Below are 22,922 nucleotides of genomic sequence, written 5' to 3' on the forward strand. Positions count from 1 at the left end.
CCAATTAGGTTGAATATTTATAACCTTATAAACACTGAAATATTGTGATGTGCTGAGCCAGGTTTATCAGAACTACATTGCTGAAGGGGGAATGTGGATGAAACGCGATGGAGTTGAGGCTGTTAAGCTGTCGGAATTATTAATTGATGTCGGTGACGGTTTAATGCAAAAGGAAGAAGTCAGCCTGTGTGGGGTGGGCTGAAATCCCTCGTACGATCCTAAATGACAAAACTCATATTGTGCCCTTCATGTTGGATGAAAATTTCAGGGTACTCACAAAGATGGTAAGGACAGGCAATTTAAGGTTGTTGACCGAAGGCACGGTCAAAACGAAAAGATTTTGAAGGGTTTTGAGGTCGTCGAGAGAAGGAGTGAGGGCGTTCCAGAGGGCAAGGAATTAGTAATTAAATGTTTCACCACTGATTGATATAAATGTGCTGTAGAATGTATTGCATCATTCTTCACTCCGTCTATCCCAACATTGGTAGCCCAGCCTTCAGTGACAATGTCCCTGCTCTTTGGAACTTTCTCCAAAAAATCCCTTTGCCTTGAAGCTTCTGTCCACCCTTCCAAAACCTTGAAAACTCAAGTATTTTCATGACGGCTCTTAACGGCCGACACCCTGCACTTCTCCACTGGCTTCATCTCTTTCATGTATCTCAGAGGCTAAGACCGCGAGGCATCTCGAGCCTCTGCTGGTCAAGGCAGAAGCAGGTGAACTGGAGCAGTCATTTTATACTGTGTTGTATATTAGATGCAGGTTGACGAGAGTCAAGGCTTGGGGACACACAGTGTGCGTTGGGGGTAAGTGCTGGAATTTAACCAGCTCAATCGGCATAGCTTGACATTGGAAGCACTGTTTGGCAAGTTTTCTGCTGCTTATCCAGCTAGGACCACTGTTAGTGTGTTGGCTTGCCATGTGAACAGGAGTGGAGTGGGAAGAATCATTGATTTGTTGCAGGCATGAGTTAACAACAACAATAAATGACATTTACACAGCGCCTTTCACGTCGGGAGGACATCCCAAGGCCCTGGACAGTCGGGAATCTGGACCCAAGCAGGTGGTTGGGGTCAGGAGGGGTGGAGGCCCGGGAGGGTGGCTGAAAGTGCGGGCGAAGGGGAGGTTCTTGAGACGAGCCTTGAAGTAGTCCAGGGAGAGAGAGCGAGGCGAAGGGACTGTATGATGCAGTTCCAAAGGGTGGGGGCAGAGAGGAAAATGCAGCTATCTGTTCCTGTAATACAGAATAGAACTTTATAATCTGTGCAAGGTGTGAGTGTTGCTACCAGACCTCCCCAGTGTGTACTTGCTAACATTATTTTCAATTACTGCTGCCCCTAAAGTACAGGAAATACAAAGCTGTCAGGATCGAGGAACAGCATTCATCCAACGTGCGGTAGAACTCAGCCGTGGTGATACCTCGTGCCAGCAGGCAATGGGATCAAAGAGACATTAAGGACTTAAACTGCAGGAAGGGGGAGGAGGCACAAACATAATGAATAATAAACAAAAAAAATTACACATTTGCTCAGTTTGCAGAGCATTGATGTATTTTCAATGTGTTTTGTTCGCCTGTCCTGCCTCTAGCGCTAATGAATCTTAGCCATGAAATCAGAGGAAAGCTGGCATTGCGCTTCCCAACGGTAATAATTTGCGCTGTTTGATACGATGCCTTATAATAATAATAATAATAATAATAATAATAATAATAATAATAATAATAATAATAATCCTTGCATTTGATATGGTGCCTTATCAGGCCTGCGAGCCGTCTCAAAGCGCTTCACAGAATACACTGTAAAGGGAATTAACTGCGCATTTTGTGGGCAAAACTGAAAAGACGTCTCAAAGTTTTTGTAAAGGGTAGTGACTTTTGCATCTTAGGCCAACGCAGGACAGCAGTGAAGTGAATGACCAGTATTTTGTTTGGGGGATTGTTGGCCCAAATCACTGCGAGCGAGCGAGTGAGTGGGTGAGTGTGTGTGTCACAGACCAGTTTAAGTTATCCACTATTAAAACAACGCAGGTCATAAATCTCCCCCCCCCCAGCAATTGTCTCAGTTGGTACCGACTCTGGTATTTTCGTGCTAAAGCTACAATTTATTGCAAAGTATGATTAAAATGTTTGCGATGTCGGAACTGCATCGATCGATAATAATCTCAAAAGTGTCTACGCTCTGCGGCCCAAACGTGTGAGATGGATCAGCACTGTCCGGCCTCTAACCCGGGTCTCCCATGCTTCCCCAGTGTGCCGTGGTGTCCTCTGCGGTTTCGGAGCCGTCTGCGAAAGGGACACGAAGGAACCGACCAAGGGAATGTGCGTCTGCAAGAAAAGCCTGTGTCCTTCCGTGGTGGCTCCGGTCTGCGGCTCAGATTATTCCACCTACAGCAACGAGTGTGAGATGGATATGGCCCAGTGCACACAGCAGCGCCGCATCAAAGTTATCAGCAAAGGACCTTGTGGTGAGTCAGACTTTGATAATAATCCTCGCCGTTTGATGCAGCCCCTTCTCTCACATCGTCTCAAAGCCCTGAGCGTCCAACGCTTTGGCTCTCGCTCTCGCTACAGTTGTTAGACACTCGGGTTTGAACCAGCACGTTTCTAACACAGTTTCCGAACTGTTAGGTCGTTTGAGGAATTCCCACACATTCGACTCCAGCTGGTGAATGATGACAGTTTCTTTGGTTTCCCAGCCGGCTTCTCAGCCCGACCATTGGGGGGTGGGGGGGGTGGGGTAGGGCAAAGGCATGGAACCTCTGGATCATTGATGCACCAGGCAGAAGGCAACCACAGTCAATAGATTGGTTATTATAAAGTCGCTAATATCAATGATGTATTAGTTAGCACCACACGTGATAAATTAGCGCATCCCATGTTGTGATTTTCAGCCCATAAATTGGCAAATCAAGGATTTTGCGCGAGTGACTGTTCCTTTAAGCTCTTTCACTGAGCAACCCAGCGCGTTGCCATGTGCCGAGCTGAAGTGGTGAACCGCCGTCTGCACATCTGGCACAGCCTGGCAGCTCATCAGGAGTGCAAGCACAATCCAATCTGTCATCGGAGCCTTGTTCCATTAGCCTGTAAGAGCATGCGAGCCTGAAGTGTGCCCCGGGCAGGCTCTGTCACGTTCTCCATGTCGCCCACTTGCCAAAGTGTTCGACACGTCCCTCTTCCCCCCTCCTCACCCCCGGCTCTGCGAGGAGCCGAGCTGATTTCACGCTCCCTGAGCATCCCGGTGACTGAGGCTTGTCATGGTGGAAGCAAGCGCGTGTTTTCAGAGAGGCAGCAGCTGCGTGATTTGTCATTCCCTCTCGCACGCCCTCTCCGTGTAAGAGAAACCTTTGTACTGACAGATACCTTTTAATGAATGAAATGCAGCAAATTTCAAAGTTCCGAGGTCCCGAAACTCACTTTTTTTTTCATTTTTGATATTCATTCTGACTTTTGGGCCGGTGGGGGGATGGGGAGGGTAAGCAAAATCTTCCCAGAGCTGAGCTGGCTCCAAGATAAAGCGCTTGGCAAAGGAATGTCGGAATCGAATCAGTTTTCTGTTGTGGTCTCGGTATTCCGGTTCCTGAGCCAGACGAGTCCGCAGTATACCAGAGCACAGCTGATAACAGCCCGGCCCGGCCTGGCTTACTAGCAGGACTCAATGGAGAAGCAGACCGGCCAGTCATGAGGAATACAGATTTTTCCCACTCGAGTCCTGTTAACCCTACAAGCCAAAACCCAATGGGGTTATTACCCCCAGAAAAGCGATCCGCCAATCGACTAACAACCAGCTTCCTACTTACTGCTGGGTGAACAGAGGCATGTGGAGTAAGGAAACTTAGCCAACGTTTCGCCCGGCCTAGGAATCGAACTCAGATCCTCTCGCTCGCGAGGTGAGCACTCTAACCACTGAGCTGCAGGACTCCACAGGGTGGGAGCTGTTTGCCGTGAACTTCCATCGAAAAGGCCCGCAACACAGGAAACCTTTCTCTGTCTGAGGAGAAAGCATGAATAGTACGTCAATGTATATTTGGGTGTATTGTTGGGAAATGACATGGGTCGTTGGCCACAGTCTATGGGTGCAGTGTGGCTACATTAGATGATTTGCTTCTAGGCTTTACCCTGTGGTACTGTCATAGAAGACATCACAATAATAGCTTTTAGATGCAGCGACGTTAGGAAATATCAGGCCTTGCTACTCTCTGTACGGAGTCCCAGGAAACCTCTCAGATAAGCCTTCCGTTACTAATGTGCATTTGGGGTTAGTTGTAAAATGTTTTCCCCATTTCTAGGCTCATTTGTTTCTCTTGCCGGAATTAGGTGCAGCATAACACAGCGTATCTAAAAATGTGTCTCCATCGCCTCATGCGGAGCAGATCTTTATCTTGACAAAGATCATTCGCACGTATTAAATAGTAGGCTCTGAAAGGCGGGCTTTCTAATAGGATTCCTTAATTAGAAATTCCGTGGGAACGCCCCAAATTTTGGACAGTCTTAAGTGTTAAGATAATGGTCCTAAAGCCACGAGAAGTTTTCTGGCCTCGGTTTGTATCCTTGCAAACCGTAAAGAGATACAGGAAGACCCTGATATTCCGTTGTAAGCCTATTCCCTGGAGAAGTTCTGACCTTCAAGGTTTGACAGTTGCTGTTGTCGGGATTTACGGATTTCCTGAGGGGAGCACTGTGTGAGGCCCTGAACAAGCTGGACAGAGAGCAGGGGATAGTGAAAGGGACTCGTTCAGAAGAAAATTGGTCCACACTTGGGTGTGCACATACGGAAGATTAAATCTTCCAAAGTCTGTCTCCTTCCTCTTGGCAATCGGCTGATTATTATGGTCTTATTTTTCTGCTCGGTGACTGGCGGGGGGAGAGGGTTGCTGAGGAATACAGGATCAGAGGAGATGGATGACTGCAATTGAGCGCTAATCCATTGCACGAGAGTTAGGCCGAAAACATTCTCTGTCATGAAATGAACATCTCAACAATTATTTCAGCGGCTCTGGTTGTTTCGGGGGAGACACACACAAGCACTTTTTTTTTAACGTTACGTTATCAGAGTTTTATTAAAAACCGTGTACAAAAAACCTCTCGATAGCGATGGCCCTCAATGTCACTTAGTTTGCAAATAAAACTAAGTGACATCGAGGATAATTTGCAAAATGGTGATTGATTGTGAAGGTTCCTTCACCTCTCGTTTCTCTGCGCTGTGAGGTGCTGTGTGAGCCTGCTGATTTGGTGCATTTTCTGTAATGATTATATTAGGTCCCGACACAGAGAGGTTAGACACGGAGAGTTCCAGGTGCTGAGGCCTGACACACGAGATGAGTTAATGAGGTCTTTGCTAAGCCCAGTAGACACCAGCTGTGCCTGGGGTCCTGGAAATGAGATTCAGATCCTCCCAGCGACTGCAAATTGAACTGACCTCTCGCCTTGCTCCATTTGATCTAATAACCGTGGATCGAAATGAAACTCTGGAGGTTTGATGAAAGGACATCACGGCAGAACGACACTTTCAGAACGAGAACCGCTATTAGAGCGAGCTCCTTCTTCCATCTCTGTCGAACCCTGCACGTAGCCAGACCTCAAACCCTACAGGCCAAACCTACGGCTCAGCAGATTGTAATGTGATCTTTGTCGTTAAGAAAGTTACAGTTTTGCTGCTTTTCTCTCTTCCTCCCCCTCGCCATCCCCGCCCCCCCAAGTGATGTGGCCAGCAATCCTTCAGATTAATCAAAAGTAATAGCCTCAAGGCTATGAATGTCTTTTCTCCCCCCAACTCCTTTCCCGGCCAATATTAACCATTGCCATTTTTGTGAATGTGTATTTGGTGATTGGGAAATTATAGGATGCATTGACCACCTCCCCCCAGTCTTCTCTCTTTCTCTGTCCCTCCCTCCCTCCCTCCGTCCCTCCCTCCCTCCCTCCCTCCCTCCCTCCCTCACTCCCTCCCTCACTCACTCACTCACTCACTCACACTGGCTCGGTATCGGGCTCTGCCACTGTTAAGCGCTCCGAGACTCTGCCCATGAAGGCCGCTGTATAAATGCAAATTATTTTTGTCGTCGTTAAATGCCATAAATGCAGGGATATTCTTGGATGATGAGGAGGTTTGTTAATCACCAGTTGTGGTGCTCAGCTCCTCCTGACAGCAGCAAAAGCGCTGCAGTGTTAATTAGATGTGACGTTCTCTCAATGCGTATGAAAGTGGGCTTTCCTGTCACTAGAGCCCAGTGACAGATGTAGTGGGCAGTGCGCCTGTGGAAACTGACTCAGACCCAACCTCTGGTAATTAAATTAGGCGTTTGCAGCAGGTGACATTTTCATAGGGTGTTTATCTAAATTGCTTGAGTTATTCAAACTGCATTTAATTAATGTTTCGCATGAGATGTTAAACCAAGAGCCTGTTATGTCGCCCTGTTCAGGTGAACATTAAAAGACACCCTTCAAAAAGAGTTTTGCCCCTGCCCGGGAATCGAACCCAGGTCCTCTCGCTTGCAAGGCGAGCGCTCTAACCACTACAAAACAGGACTCCACAATCTTGCTACGCACGGTCACTACACTTTCCAGCAACTGCTGCGAAGCCGCGAGTAGTTTTAACAGCAAAAAGCAAGACGCGATTTCTTTTATTCTTTTGGGATTCGATTATTTTTAATAGGAACGCATTGGTTTCAAATGATTAGAAGGTAAATTGTATCCAGGCAGGGTTTCGAGCAGTTTTATGCCACGGGCAGATTGTGCTGACTTTATTCCGCGCTCACTGACTGACACATGGCTGCTCTTTGGGCAACTCTCTTTGAGGTTGAGGTAAGGATCAGCCATGATCTTATAGACTGGCGCAACAGGCTCGAGGGGCCTACTCACGTTTCTGTTTCTAACCCCAGCTTTTCCTTTGAAGAAATTTCTTTTTTCCCCCCAGGTTAGGTTCCTCGCAGTAACATTGCTTGCAGTTGATGCAGCGCCTCATTGAGAAACATAGAAACAGGCGTCAGCTATTCAACCCCTTGAACCTGTTCCGCCATTTTATAAGATCATAGCTGCTCTGTACCTGCCCTTGTCCCATATTCCTTAATACCCTGACCTAACAAATATCTGTCTCTGCCGAAATATCTCACAGAAGCTCTTTGTGGTAATCAATGCAAAGTCTAGTGACTGTGTAAATCTATGGCTCTGCAATCAAAGGCCAGGATTATTTATTATGTGGCAAGTGATGCCTTTGTTAGTCTCTAACTGCAAGACCTAAAACATCTTTCCAGCTTTAAAGGCACATTTTTCATCACAGATAATGATGTTCTTCAGTTCTCCCAAGTGGTTAAGAAATAAAGATTTTTTTTTTTTTAAAAACTGTGCCGATGAGATGCAGGTACGAGCCCCAGTGAATAGAAATGACTGAAATGTTTTCATGCCTGCGAGGGACAAATGCTCGTGCTCCCCGCATGAGTGGTTTACGACGGTTGAAAGAACCTTCCTGGAGGTGTTGACAATGGCTGGGGCTCTGTGGTATGATGCTGGTCGTTGAGTGACTGCCCGGTTAGCTGTCTTATCATCAACAGGCGGTTGCTCAGGTTTTGAGCCAGCGCAGATTTCAACAACTCGCAGACAGTGGAGGGTGGGTGCTGGCTCTAGAGACTACAGCCTCAGGTTACACTTGGTGTCATGTCACAAACACTAGCCATCTTCATATTCCCCTGCCCCGTCCGTCCATCCGTCCGTCCGTCCGTCTGTCTGTCCCACCATCGGTAAATTGAGCTTTCTGCCGCGCGCTCTCAAACTCCATCCCACGAGAACCTCTGACTTGCTCCCTCTCCCACTCCCCACGTTCAAAGCCTCACCTTAAGGTTTGATGGAGTGCTCAAGACCTGTTGCCGTTGACTGGAAGGAACCCACTTCGGTTTAAGTCAAAATCTCCACGGCTGACGTTCTGTCAGTTGCCATGGTAATCCATTAACTGCAAAGAGTGTTATTTCCCTGTTGGCTGTACAGACGCTGCCAGAAGCACACAGTATGCAGTGGGATAGCATCATCTGAGGAGCAGAATGAAACATGTTACTGTACCATGACTGAAGCAGCTGTCTTAATGACAGAACGATTAACCAATTAATTTTGTACTATTAATCTCTTTAATTACGTATCCCGTTTGCTATATTAATTGTCGCCGGCCGGGAGAGGCTAGCGTTTCACTGTTCACAATGTTCTTTCGTGAATTTGAAAATTGATGGTGTCTGTCTGCTTCTTATTTTCCGTCAGCTGAACTCGCCCAGAGGTGTGAGAAAACCAGGAGTGTTTTAACAATAATTTACGTTGCTAAAGATAGCGAAATTCACCGCGGGGAAAACGGCTCAAAGAGCTTCACATAACTGAAAGGGAGCCCAAGCTGAGGGGGCCGGGGTGAAGGGTGGGGCGGGGGGGCGGTGGTTGGAGCTGAGGAGTGGAGGGAGCAAGTTTGCCAAAGGCCACAATCAAATAGGTTTCGCCCACAAAATATACAGTCAATTCACTTTACAGTATATTCTGTGAAGCGCTTTGAGACGTGCGATGCTGTCACTGAAATCTGGCCAACGCCATGCGTGTGTTTTGCTTGTTGTCCCAGGCTCGAAGGACCCCTGTAGTGAGGTGAGCTGCAGTTACGGCAGCACGTGCATCCAGTCTTCGGACGGGCAGTCGGCCAAGTGTATCTGCCCCACGAGCTGTGAGAGGAAAGTGGAGAAAGCCGTGTGCGGCAGCGACGGGCAGGACTACAGGAACGAGTGCGAGCTGAACATGTACGCCTGCGACCGGCAGAAGAACCTGTACAAAAAGCACAACGGACCTTGCGGTGAGAGGGGGAGCAAGTCCGAGGCTCTCAGACCGTTGATTCTGAATTTTTTTTTGGAAGCTGGAAGCTGGTTCTTCCAAAGACCTGCAGAAAAATGGCTCCCAGATAATAATGTGCACAATTGTGGGACGCCTTAAATCTTAAAGCCCATCTTAAAGCTCGGCGAAGACTTGGTGGGATAGCAATATATTACCATATGGAATAGATTTTGTTTTGGGGGTGGGGGAGGTGGGGGGTTGCGCAGGTGAGAGTTGATGCCGGTGTTGGAAGAGGTGGGTAAGTCACCCAGGTGTTGCAAGACTTGCATCATGTGCTGTGCAATATTTAATCGGATGATTTGGCTAAAGGATTTTAAATTCCCCCCTCCCCCTCCCCCCCCCCCCCCCCACACACACACACAGATAAAACAGCTATTGCAGCCTGGTTATACAGTGAGTTGGGATTGTAACCGAAAAATCAAATCCCAATTGATAAATTGTAGGGCCCTTGTCACGGTCAGGATGTTTCATCTGAAGCACGGCACCTCAAGAGCAGCAGAGGCTCCCCCAGTACTGTGTAGACTGTGAGATGGGCCTTGGTGCGTCGAGAGGGTATCGTCACAAGCCTTCACTGTCCAGTGTCTGTAACTGCACCCCTGTTCTGTTGTCTCCCGGACAGACCCCTGCAAAGACACGCAGAACGACCTGAATAAGGCCTGTCGTGTCAATCCCTGGAATCTCAAGCCAGAGATGCTCCAGAGGCCCGAGAACTGCCCTGATGATTACGAGCCGGTCTGCGCCGACAACGGGAAAACCTACAGCAACAAGTGCAAGATGGAGAGAATCGGGAAACTGAATGGCATCAACCTGCAGAAGGTTCGCTCTGGACCCTGTCAGTCTCAGGGTGAGTTCATGTCTAGGGAGCACGAGAACCCTAGACATCACTGCGCAAGAGTGGAACATTCCCTCCCACCCAGGCTGTCCTGGGGGGGGATTTTTCTCTCGTCGAGTCAGTCTAATCCCACTCTCCCGCTCGGTCCCCCGTAACATTCCTCCTCATCCATTTTAGGAAACGGTGTTCACATTCGAAACCAGCCGCCGTTCATTAATTGTCTGAAGCTCTTGATGTCGCTTAAAACAGATTGAATTCATAATTAACACGTGGAACCTGATACGAAGCATTGCCTTGTTCAGCCGCCTACTTTTCAAGCAACATCCTGAGGGTCTTCATGGCAGAATATCCCCTTTTCCCACACACACCCCTCCCACCACCACCGCTCCCCCTGATCCCCCACCCCAGCACGGTGCTCAACTCGACCTCTCCCTCCATCGATTGCAGATATCTGTAAAGAAGAGTGCGAGTTTGGTGTGTGTCTGAACCGAAGAGGCAGCCTCAGGTGTTCCTGCGACAGAATTATTTGCGATGGGAAGTACAAGCCAGTCTGTGGCCGGGACAACAAGAGTTACAGGAACGATTGCGAACTCAAGAATGCGGAGTGTCGGCAGAAATCGGCCATCCCCATCAAGTACGAAGGGCCTTGTGGTAAGTGCCGGACGGTAACGAGTTGGGCTCCTTCTCGGGCTGGCCGTGGACCTTCTGTGTTGCTCCGATAACTGATGTGAAATGTCTCTCGTGTCGCTTTATTGTGATCTGTTGTTTCATTCGGAAAAGATGTGTGCATTCCCTCCTTGTTCGTGTCTGCGTGAGTCTCGTCTCCCAACGCGGTGGGAGCGAGTGAGGGTTTGAACGCTGCCGTGTAACTTCTTCATCGTTTCCCATCGTTGCTCCTGTTGCTCCGTGTTCCGCCATGTCACACACGGTTGTCTCCTCACGCCCATGACATCCGGTAGTGCCAGACCACGTGCTCCCATCCATCCATCCATCCGCTCCCTTCTTCTCTCTCTCTCTCTCTCTCTCTCTCTCTCGCTGCATCCTCCACAAATGTTTCCTGTTTTAACTGTGTTTTTCTCGTGTGATGCGATGTCTCACTGAAAACCATCTCTTTTTGTCTTGTCTCTGCAAATTGTCTGATCACAGTTGGAGCCGCGCGTACACCACTGTCTCTGCGTATTTTGTGGCAAGAGTCCAACCTCTGACTTGGCTTCGGGGCCTTGATTGTGGGCAATGATGGACCACGGTCAGGAGAGATTGTCAAGTGAGGGGGAAGATTAGCTTTGCTCTCGCTCCGGATGGATTTCCTCTTGAGAACGCAGTTCTTTGATGTGAGAGAATTGTGGAAGAACAGCTTCCAAAGTGCTGCGCAATCTTCCATTTGCTGACTGTAGTCTTAAGGCTGAGATCTTGAGGAGTTTTGAGCCTTGGGTATGAGGGGCTCAGCTGTTCCAGGTACACGTGTGACTGAAGGGCCGCGAAGTACAGTGGTGATCAGATGCTGAGATCCCACCCCAGATGATTCTCAGGCACACGTCGGGAGTGAAGGAAAGAAAATGGAGGGGGGAACGAGCCTGACTTGCTAGAGCTTTCAAGTGATGTTGGTTTGCACATCCTGTCGCACTGCTGTGCTGTTCTCCCAGCCCACCCGTGCGATCTGAGCTCACAGTTGTAGCTCGCTGAGCTGGATTTGTATATTTTTCTCCCCTGTGTCATTGGCCGAGTGTTTCCCTATGTGGCAGAGAATTCCTGCTGGTTCTCCGGTGCCCTGTGACTGGCTTGCACTGGGTGGGTCTAAACGGGGAATGGAGGGTGAGATTTATTTTTCAGAGAATCGATTGCTTGTCAAATGAAGTAGCCTCCTGAGATGAAGAAGAAAGTTGCTAGTCCACCAAAGCTTTGCGTAATCCCTTGGGTCCACCATCTAATGTACTCAGTTGGAAATTGACAAACCTCAAGCAAGGCTAAAGAGGCACTCAGACCCCTCTCTCCCCCCACACAACGTGACAGTTATCAAAGTTGACTAATGCTGTTTTAAGAGAGGAGCAGGAGAAAGATCTGGTTAAGCATGCCGGTCACAGTTGGATGAATGATCTGGAGAGCTTTAATATTGTGTGTCCATTGGGCCCAGTGAAGCCGTGCTCTGAGTTACCCTCACGATTGATCAGTGGAGGTTGTGTTATGTTAGATTCTCTATCTTTGGTGTTGGAACGAAACCTCAGATGTCTGGAAGGTTTCACATGCAATTGCACATTTCCCTCTGGAGAATGTGTCATTGTGCAATTTGTAGATGGAATATTGGGGTTAATTGGCCATTTCTCCCGTCTTTTTTATCGTGTTCTTTTGCAACAGAATCAGCACTAAATTCCAGATGTTCACAGAAAAAAACAAACTAGAAATTTACAGCACAGAAGGAGGCCATTCAGCTCATCCCAGGAGTCTGTCCTTCTGGATTTGTAAAACCATGTAAAAATATTTTTTTTGCACACTCGAATTGCTATCAGTTCAGTGAAAAAAGATGAGCCTGTGTGAGATTGGTTCCATTTCTCACCCCTTATACGGAAAATCAAATTAAGATGTCATTTGCTCTTGTCAATGAGCGATTAGATTAATTGGACACATTCTCAGCTTCTCTCAATTGTTGCGCTCTACTGACTATTCTCTACTCCAACGTAGCCATCGAAAGGGTGACTGAGAAATGCGATAGTCAGTGAATAACCTCCTGCCTGATTCCTTCAAACAGACCTTAACACTCCAAGCCCCTGTCAGAACTTTACCTGTGAGTTTGGATCCAAGTGCATTGTGAAGAACAACCAGCCTGTGTGCGAGTGCCAGCACAGCTGCCAGAACTTCTACGACCCAGTTTGTGGTACTGACGGAGATACCTATCCGAACGAGTGTGAACTGGAAGCCATGGGCTGCACCAACAAAAAGGAAATCCACATCAAACACAAGGGGCCTTGCAGTAAGTTGGGACGGAGCCTAACGGCTTCTTTGAGTTTACTATCTCTTATGTCATTCAGCTTGTCATTGTGTTTCGCAGCAACATAACAAGGGGGAAAATTGCGACTTGTGATCCATACATTAACACACTGGTGAAAATTCCTCCCCGGCTTTGTTACAGTGGTTGACCCAGGGTTTTCTCCATTGCATGCTATTAGTAAATTAGTAGTCCACTTTCTTACAATGATTTTGATGCCATTACAGCTCTACTGTGGGCTCAGGCAGCCAACCCCCTGATAGTCTTTCAATCCGTCTGTTCCCTCATTACGTTAAGTGGCACATATTGTATGGAGCAGAGCAGGTTTGATGACCATTAAGCTTTCAGCAAAATCGTTTTAAGGTCTGAGGCCGGTCCACAAGGCACAGGTCAGTCATGGCACATATGGTCTCTTCACAGCATCGTGTTTCCCCCTGGGCTCCAGGCACTGAGTGTGGTCATGACCTTCAATCTCAGCAAATGGATATTTGTTAGAAAGCTGGACAACCTGGTGTCTGTGAGCCTGACACATGATGTGACGGGGAGAGCTAGGAGGTGAAACAAGGTCTCGGCAGCTGTGGTCCACTTGTTCCCAGTGGACATCACAAGAGGGAGGACTGGTTGGGGGGCAGCTGATTCGGGGGTGGGGGGGGAAGGGGTGGGGAGTTCTTGTTGTCTATAGCGAGGCCCCGGATGGTGAGGCTAATGCCAATAGGGAGAAGATTACAAAAAAAATAAAAAATTCCCACCCGCTATTTCTTTTTTTCCAAAAAATGACACCCATTATATTCCCCCACGGAGACGCCAGATGTTTTCTTGCTGGTAGAGAGGGAACGGCTGGAGGCTTAATCCCTTGTCATTGCAGAACAAGGTTGGGAGAGTTTTGGCTGTAGGGGTTCTTAGGGACGGATGGTGATTGCTGGCAGCCGTTCTCCTTCACGTGCCCAATATTAGCACCTGGGGCCTGGTGAGCCACTTCTCAGCGCACAATCTGTCGAGAGCTCCAAACAGTAATCAAACGTGGAGTGTGTGAAATAAACAGTCCTGCCAAATGGGGCCATCTAATGCAATGCTTTTATAATCTAATTGTGCCAGTGCGTGCAGTAATCTTACTCGACAGTCCTGCCTGCGAAGTGAACTGGATTAATGCCTCTCGATAGTCTGAAGGTTTATACCAGAGATTCCTGATACGTTCAAAATGATATTAAGATTTAATTTTCTGATAGCTTCCTTTTCACCACAAGACTCCACAACGGGCTGCTCAGCATCACGGTCATGTCATCGTCTGGTGAGGCACTGAAGCTGTGCAGATTCCCAGGCTGTGCTGAGCTAACTGGTCTCAGCTGGTTGGGGTATCACCCCCCTCCCCCCCCCCCCACCACCCCAATAAGAGAGGGGAAAGATATCCAGGGTTAGACATCCCGAGGCGCTGGACGGTCAGGGATATGGACCCGAGCTGGGGGTGGGGATCGGGATGGGCGGAGGGTACGGGGGTAAGGAAGGTGACCAAAGGCACGGGTCGAAGCGACGGGTCTTGAGATGGGCCTTGGCTTGAGGCTCAGTAGAAGCAGCACTCGATTTTCATTGTAAAAGAGCTTCAATAGCCCTGTGACTCCAGCACCAGGGATTCCACTTTTCGCTTCCACTTTGACAGAAAAGATAACAGTTGGGATGAAGTTCTGACAACCGCTTCCCTCAAAGGAATACTCCAGAGGCCCACTAACATTAAATGCTTTATAATGGCTGAAATAAATAGGCTTGGGCATTGAGTTTATTTTTAATGGGGCTTTAGTTGCTCTGTCCATTATGCTCTCATCAAACTGATCCAAAAGGACAGTAAAGATGAGAAGTAGAATGGAATGAGAATTCAGTGTCGAAAATAGGTGCTAGTTAAGACCTGATGAACCTGACAGTGGCTGTTGGAGAGACACTTGTTGGGAAAATAGCATCGGAACCAGTGACTTGATGCTGGAAAAAGCATCTCGAGGCCTAAAGTGGGTCTCCTGCTATTTTCATGCTGTGAGGGGGTTGGGGGGTGAGAAGAGGGGAGAGAAGAGATCTCAAAAGGGCAATGGATGGGAATGTCTGGTGGGCCTGTAGTTTTGAGTTGATTGCTCATTTGACCAAAACATGAGGTAAAATTTTGCACAAAATAGTATTTCAACAAGGTTTGGTTTTATTAATAGTCCTTGCATTCGATGTAGCGCCTTATCAGGTCGTTGAGACATCTCAAAGCGCTTCATACGATCTTTTGCAAAGTGAATTGACTGTGTATTTCGGGGGTCAAACGGTGCAGCCAATTAGGCATAGCAGTGTCCCCACAAACGCTCTTGTGTCTGAATACTCTCTGCTTCTCATCACATTCCGGTAGCGTTTGACCAGTTTCCGGAGCCTACTCCGTCAGCGGGCTGTTCCTGGGGTGGGGGGCGGGGGAATTTGGGTGATTATTAGGCACTTTTCGAGCTGAATTATTTCCACTAAAGATGTGCTCCTTTTCAATTTGCTGCTTTTTAAATTTCACAGTGGAACTGTTTAATTTCATTGAATAATAATCTGTTAATATACATTACGGCAAATGTGTAGCGTTCCCGTCCTTGGCAGCTATTCCAGTCGCTGGATTTGTACTCGGTTATTGTGTGTATCAAACTGAATGACATTCCATTAAGATTTTATGTGGAATTCAATTTCTACCCTTTGTCACGTACCATTATTAATCTCCGGCAATTTTATTTCTGCGCTGAGAGTGTTATCAATAACTCTGCTTAATGAAGTCTTCGAGACGCTCCTGAAGTGGCTAAACCCTATAACTCAGGTGGCAGGTGCTGCTGATGGGGGAAGCTTTCTATCTGAGCAGGAGATGACCTTGGTTCAAGTGTACATTACTACTGAACACACGCAAGCAGCCTTGCATCAGTTCGTACATTGATGATGGCCTTCGCAGGGAGGGAATCAAACGGGTACAAACTTCGGCATATTTAACGTCTCTCTGAACAACACCTTGGTTTTAATGTCCCGCCCAACCCGATGGCACCTCTCTGACCGTGTTACGTCTCCACAGAGCGTCCCTTGAGAATGGACTCTGTCGTGGTGAAATCCTGATGTCAGACCACAGTGAAGCTATTAACAGTGTCGGCTTTCTCTGCGGATGCCAAATCCAGATAGTTTTGACTGATGTGGTTTACTTCCCGTTGCCGCGGTAACCGATTGCGCTGCCAGCTTGGGAATTCATTAGTGGAGATGTAAGGTTTAGAAAATTAATAATGAGAGGGCTAAGATATTTCGGTACGTTTGAATCACTGGAAGGGGTTGCATTTTGCTCGGCTGTGATGTGTCAATTAAGACGTGCATACGTTCGATTTAGTGTGACCTTATGATGATTGCAACACATTGACTGTTCTTTGGGTTGTACTGGAGGCAGAAAACCCTTCTCCTTCTCCCCCCCCCACCCACCACCCTCCCTCCACTGTCCGTTACACTTCCCGACAGCTTTGCCTGAAAAACCAGCCACACAATGGATTTGGCCGTTGAGGATTGGATGGCACTGCAGCGTTCCCCCGAGGACCAGTCCGTAGGTCAGACAGAAACACTGAGAATCTTCCATCTTTTTAAGCAGTTCCCAATCCTGAGGGAACATTTTTCTATCCTTTTTTTGCTTTTGCCCACAAAATAAACAGTCAATCCCACTTTACAGTGTATCCTGTGAAGGGCTTTGAGATGTCTCGACGACTCGATAAGGCGCCACAAGGATTATTATTTATTATTTATTATTATAGATTATTATTTATTATTATTATTATTATTCTTTCCCTTCCAGATCCCTGCTCGCACTGTCAGTTTGGTGCCATCTGTGAGACGGGGAAGTGCGTGTGTCCGACAGAGTGTGTCAGCTCCCAGCAGCTGGTGTGTGGCACGGATGGCAACACGTACGAGAATGAATGTAAGCTGAACGTCCAGGCATGTATCACGCAGACGGACATCCAGGTGGCAGCGCACGGGCCATGCAGTAAGTCCTTATACACTCGAAGTTGTACCTGAGGTGTGTTTGTGAGGCCACTTCCGGGGCAGAGCTATGCGCAGCTGGATGTCTGGGTGTGTTAGGGTATCAGAGCGCACGCAGAAAAGGCAGGCAAATGGTATTGGGATACCATGAGATGAGTGTGAGCGAATAGACTGAATGCCGATCCCTGTCCCCTCGTCACTTTCTCTTAACACTCAGCAATGGAGAGGGATGGAGGTACCAGTCCGTGTCCTTAACTCGAAAGGTGCAGATGACGTCCTGAGCAAAGAGCCTTGAGCTCACTGTTTGCTGTGGTTTATTTTCGTTTTCGTCTTCGTCTCATTGTTATTTGACAGCCTTGGGTTTGGAGGGTTTGATTAGCGATGGAGCACACTCTGTGCTTGTCGCATTAGGGTCCGTCGCGGAAGAGCCTTAACACGCGCTGGCCGCGACAACAGGAGATTGATGTGTTCGATGTTTATCGCGTTCATTTCGTGCGAGATGTGATGAAGGGGCTCAGGTGGCCACTGTGGAAGTGTCATCAATCCTTTCAAAACGGATCTTCCCAAATAGGAGAGCCACCTGAGGCAGCTCCAACTCCAGAACACGCTTCCTCCCCTTAAGAGACGAGTGCGCTGGTGCACGTAGATTGAAAGGGGACACGGTGGAGATGTTTTAACGTTTTCAAGGTTCCCCCAACCGTAAAGAAGTGAAAAGTTTTCCTTCAAATGCAGATTAGATGGTTTTCTTTTAGGAAATCCCATTACGGAATATTGTACAGAGGTAGTTCGGGACATACGCCTATTATTATTATTATTATGATGTGCTTGGCGACCGCCAGGAAGGTGGGAGGCGAACTAGATGGACCTTGGGTCTTTTTCTTTTTTTTCTCTGCCTACGTTCTTATGTTCTAATGTAAATCCCTGTCTCGCCGTTTGTTTGTTTGTTTGTTTGTTTGTTTGTTTTCTCAGAGCCGTGTGGCGCCACTGTGTGCTTGTTCGGGTCGGAGTGCGTAAACCTCCAGTGCGTGTGCCCCCAGTGTAAGAGCCTGCAGTCCTCTCCGGTGTGCGGCTCCGATGGCATCACGTACCCGCAGCTTTGTGTCCTGCACTTCACCGGCTGTCAGCAAAAGAAGAAAATCGAGGTGGTGAAGGAAGGCTCCTGTGACGAAGGTACGTTACTGCGGTGAGCTTGTGGCACAGCCTCTTCATTTGGGTGGCAGCCTGGCGAGGTCCAGTACCCGCAGCCCGCTCGTCTCTGAGTCAGAAGGTCGTAGGTTCAAGCCCCACGTCAGGGACTTTGAGCTCAAACAGTCTAGGCTGACGTTCCAATATGGGGGTCGGGGGGGGGGAGATGTGCTACACTTTTAGAGGTGCCGTCCATCAGATGATGCGTTAAAACGAGACCCCGACTGCATGTTCAGGCGGGAGGTTAAAGATCCCCGTGGCGCTAGTTGAATAAAGATGTTTCCCCTGGTGTCATGGACAACAGCCCCATTCAGCTTAAAAATTGTGCCATTTGTTTTATATTTCACAGACTAGCTGTGCAGCTTATTGAGAGATTGTGAGAGAGTTTGTACCACGTTGGGAAGCATTACGAAACAGAGGCATAAAATCTTAAAACATCCAGAACAGACAGAAAGTGACCAATTTGATTTTGTACTTAAGGGCAGTGGCGGAGGATCTGAAAGCTGGGGTTCAATTATTTTCCTTAGTATGACTTCCTGAATGCTCTCTGGGCAGCTCAGCCACAGGGAATCTGTTTGCATTGTCTAATCCGTGCACTGCAAACCAATCCGCTACTTAATGACCACCGATCAATATCCCATTGATTTTGCTGGTGTTCAAAGGTATGTAAATGTTTACACCAGGAAAGAGTCCATGTTAAATGCAGGCATGTTATGAAAGACGCTGTCTGTGGGGAACATGACAGAGGAATCTATAAATAAACTCAACTGAGCAGCTTTGTGCGCGGCTAATATTTAATTAATGGAGTTTGTTTTGTACGAAGACCGCAAAAGTGTCACACGAGAAAGCTTCTGTTTGAAGGGCTGGCTTTTCTTTTTCGCTTTCCTGGTCAGCTTGTTGCTTTTGTGACGTATCTCTCCTCGCTTGGTTTGCTAGCTGTGATCCTCAGAGGCTTAAAAAGAAGTAAGATGTGGATTCTGGAAACGTGAAATGAAAACAAGAGAATGCCTGAGATCCACAGCAGATCTTTGAGTTGTTTGAAAGAGAAAGAGACGTTAGCATGGTAGTTATAAGAGGATCTTCACAAGAGAGGTTCAGAAGAAACTTCAACCTATTTGATCTCATCCTTCCAGAATGTAAAGGAACACATGTCAAATTGTAGAATGTTACTGCACAGAGAAGGGGCCATTGGCTCATTAAGGTCTGCTCTGTCTTGATGGTTTCTGATCCATAAATGCCATGTGGTCTGTCTCACTCGCTCGCTCGCTCGCTCGCTCCCCATATCTTTTAAGTGTCAACTTAATTCCCTTTTAAAAGCTCTCATGGACTACTTGACATCTGTCCTAAAATTAACTGTGAACCTGTTAACTTCTTGTGCTGCTTTGGCATATCAGAACATTATGTTCTCTAGTTTGCTTCCACCATCCCGTTAAATGTCTTTCATGTCTGTGTAAGATCCCTTGTGACTTGTCTCTTTTCAAGGATGAAGTGCTCCCGCTTATCTCATCATTTCCCCCTTAGCTTATCGCTCTGACAATGGGAATCAAGTCTCAGATTCCGCCATTATATTAGATCATAGCAGAAAGATGCAATTAGGCCCATTGTATCGGTGCTGTTTCTCGCTCCCTGACTGGAGATATCAGCTCCTATCACTTTCTCCTGCCTTTTCCCGATAACCTTCTGTTGTTTTTCCTTGAATATTTATCCACTAAAGTATCCAGTATCACTCCCATCATTAAGGCTTAGTTCACCTTCAGTGTTACGATCAAACTATTTTGACTCGTGTGACGGTAAAATGATGCTGTTCCTGAAGCGTTAACAATGTTCGCTGTTCAATAGTTGAAAAAGAGTTAGGGCTTCGACAACATGAACAGCAACAGCTTGTACTTATATCGCGCCTCTCAGCAGGGTAATGTCTCAGAGCACTTTAACTTCACTGATGGACACAGAGTCTGTGGGATAAGGAAAGGGAGAGCACGTATACTGAATGACGGAGTTTGGTGGAGAGGGACGGAGGAACATAACTCCGTCCACACCCCCACCCCCCCGCCCTCCACACCCCCAGAGGCTCACTGCCTCCAGAGGTAACCATTCAGATGTGACGGTTTTGCTGTAGAACTGGCTTTGCGCCACTTAAGTGTTCTTGTTGCTCTTGTTACGGCAGAATGTGGATCTGGAGGCTCCGGTTCGGGCGAGGACGGGGAATGTGGGCAAGAACGCTGCCGGAAGTACGGAGGCACATGGGACGAGGACATGGAGGACGACCGATGTGTCTGTGAATTTGTCTGTCGGAACGTGCCCTTCAACCCGGTGAGTAGAGAGGCCGGCTCACTGCCAGCGCTCAGGGCTGCCTGCAAAGCAAGATGAAGCTGGAGCCTTCCAATAATGTCCGGAAAAGTGAAGACTTCACTCCTGTTGTTCGTCAGAAAGCGAATGCTCTCTGAGCTCAGGTTTAAATGACAGACTCTCATTCGCGTGCGCCTCAAAGCTACTTTGTGAAGATATCAAGATTGTTCTGACTGAACTGTGGGTTCTAATACATTCCTGATATAATGTATATTCTAATATTCCCTCCCTCCCTCCCTCCCTCCTCCCTCCCACCCCCCTCCCTCCCTCCCTCCGTCCCCCCTACCCCCTACCTCCCTCCCTCCCTCCGACCCCCCTACCTTCCTCCCTCCCTCCGTCCCCCCACCTCCCTCCCTCCCTCCCTCCCTCCGTTCCCCCCCTACCTCCCTCCCTCCCCCTTCCCATCTACCTCCCTCCCCCCTCCCTCCGCCCCTCCCCCCTCCCTCCGTCCCCTCCTACCACCCTCCCTCCCTCCCTCCCTCCCTCCATCCCTCCCTACCTCCGTCCCCCCCTACCTCCCTCCCTCCCTCCCTCCCTCCCTCCCATGGAATGAACTTTTTCATAATGGGGGAGAAAAATACGCTTGCAAAAAAGGGAGCTTGTTCAATTTTGAAACCTATTTTTAAGAGGTAACGTGTCGCTATGGGCAGGACTTTATGAATTTATGCGCATTTATACAGTGATTTTCACATTAAAGAATGTCTGAGGGACCTTGACAAATGCAATAAAGGTCACCGTGCAGAGGAAATGGGAGATTTTCAGATGTTGATCGAAGAAGCAGTTGAAAAGCTACATTTTTAGAAGTTTTTTTTTAACAAAAAGACAGGGAAAAGGGGTAGGGAATCAAGAGGGGAGATTGTGGAGGGATTTGAAGACCGGGCTGAGGGTATTCACAGACTATGCGCAAGTCTGTTTACCTGATTCGTTTTGTTTTTCTCCATTTAATAATAATAATGATGATGATGATAATAATAAGCCAATTGTCTTATTCTTTCCAATATCAGTTGCAGGCTTAAATGCTGTAGTAGCTCCCAGTTATCTTGGGGTCATTGGACTTTAAAAGCTGCTTTTTGTGCAGATTTCGATCACTAACCCTCGCCCTCCAGTTCTCCCTTGGTTTACATTAAGAGTCAATCAGAAACTGTGACTCATAAAATCTATGATCCCGATCCCCGGTGCTGAACACTCTTTGCTTGACTAATGACGCAAGACTGTCTGCCCTCCCCCTGTGGGTAGGTTTGTGGATCCGATGGGATGACGTACAACAATGAGTGTTCCCTGAGGAAGAGCCGCTGTGAGAAGCAACAGGATCTCCAAGTGGCCAAGCCTGGGATCTGTGAGGGTGAGTCCTGCAGCTAATGAGTACAGACTCCGCAGCCAATTGGGGCAACGAGTCAAGTGGAGATGTCAATGCAGGGGGCCGTGGCGCGGTTCGGACAGCTACAGGTTGAGCTACTCGCTCCTGCTTTGCTTTGCGAGCCCAGCAGAATTCAACGGCGAGAATTTCGGCAAGTATAAGTCTGGATTTGTTCCCCTCAAACGGGCGTTTAATTGCTGGAGGATTCAGTGGTGAGGGGAAGCTCTTCAGAACTTGTGTTTTCTTTTCATCACATCAAAGTCCTGCACGGTAATTACTGACAAATGTAGCAACTGTTTTTGGAGGCGAATGTAGCAGACGTTTGTGCCAGCGAGGTCCCACAAACAGCCAAGGGGTGACTGAGCAATTTATAGGGAAGATTGTTGGCCAAGACCTTTCTCTTTTCCAATAGTGTCGCATTGGCACTTCTGCTTGACTTGCCAGTGCCAGTTGGATGGCGTTGATATTGGCTGTGCTGATGAGCAGGATATTTGATGCTCACTTGAAGAAAGGGAAGCAGAGCATTTACTTGAGGTTTCGTCTGAAAGGCCACACCTCTGACACTGGCACACCCCCCGGCCCTGACTGTGAGCTTCAGCATCAAGAGAAACCACAGTCCTCTGTCCCAATGCTACCAGCTCAGTCAAACCACATTTCTCATGTGATGCTATTCTCAGCTTTATTACCCTCTCAGTCACAACATGGCAGCTCTGCCAAGCTTATAATAATAATAATCCTTGCATTTGATATAGCGCTTTTCACGTCGGGAGGACGTCCCAAAGCGCTTCACAGAACACACTGTAAAGTGAATTGACTGTATATTTGTGGGCGAACGCGGCAGCCAATTGCGCACAGCAATGTCCCACAAACAGTCGTGGATTGAAAATGACCAATTTATTATTGTTTTGGGTTTTTGGAGGGATTATTATTAGGCTCTGTGTGGAGTAAGGAAACTTGCCCAAGGTTTCGCCCTCTGCCTGGAATTGAACTCAGGTCTCTCGCTTACAAAGCGAGTGCTCTAACCACTGAGCTACAGGACTCCACAGAGTTCCACTCTTGCCTAAAGGGTGAGCGGATTTCTACTCCTAACCAGCTACAAGTGGCGACATATCACTTACTTTCACTTCCTGCTCCTTCCCCTCCTGTCCGCCCAGGTACGTAGGAAAGAGCCTGATTGGACAGCTCTTTGAAAGAGCCGCACGGGCACAGTGGGCCGAATGGCCTCCTTCTGTGCAGCAAGATTCTACGATTCCAAGTGCCTCCACAAGATGCAATGTGGTCTCCGTGTTCAGACCATCATCCCAATGCCCCACAATTTAACGGCACAGGGTATTTGGTAGGTCAGCACGATGCTGGGCTACTCCCAACATTTCCTTAAAGTCA

At 47.9% G+C, this 22,922-nt stretch overlaps 1 protein-coding gene across 10 annotated transcripts in view; it reads left to right on the forward strand.

Annotated features, from left to right (window-relative positions):
• The window catches only part of agrn (agrin), a 149,905-nt gene that overhangs the window by 94,633 nt on the left and 32,350 nt on the right, over positions 1-22,922 (forward strand). For all 10 annotated transcript variants that reach the window (XM_042343623.1, XM_042343625.1, XM_042343624.1 and 7 more), the window contains 9 exons: positions 2,246-2,461; positions 8,578-8,802; positions 9,460-9,684; positions 10,120-10,323; positions 12,416-12,637; positions 16,467-16,655; positions 17,621-17,821; positions 20,001-20,146; positions 21,419-21,524. In XM_042343623.1, coding sequence (XP_042199557.1) covers positions 2,246-2,461; positions 8,578-8,802; positions 9,460-9,684; positions 10,120-10,323; positions 12,416-12,637; positions 16,467-16,655; positions 17,621-17,821; positions 20,001-20,146; positions 21,419-21,524 — 1,734 coding nt within the window. The remainder of the gene's footprint in view (positions 1-2,245; positions 2,462-8,577; positions 8,803-9,459; positions 9,685-10,119; positions 10,324-12,415; positions 12,638-16,466; positions 16,656-17,620; positions 17,822-20,000; positions 20,147-21,418; positions 21,525-22,922) is intronic.

This window comes from Callorhinchus milii, unplaced genomic scaffold (genome assembly GCF_018977255.1).
Source record: "Callorhinchus milii isolate IMCB2004 unplaced genomic scaffold, IMCB_Cmil_1.0 Scaffold24, whole genome shotgun sequence".
NCBI lineage: Eukaryota > Metazoa > Chordata > Chondrichthyes > Chimaeriformes > Callorhinchidae > Callorhinchus > Callorhinchus milii.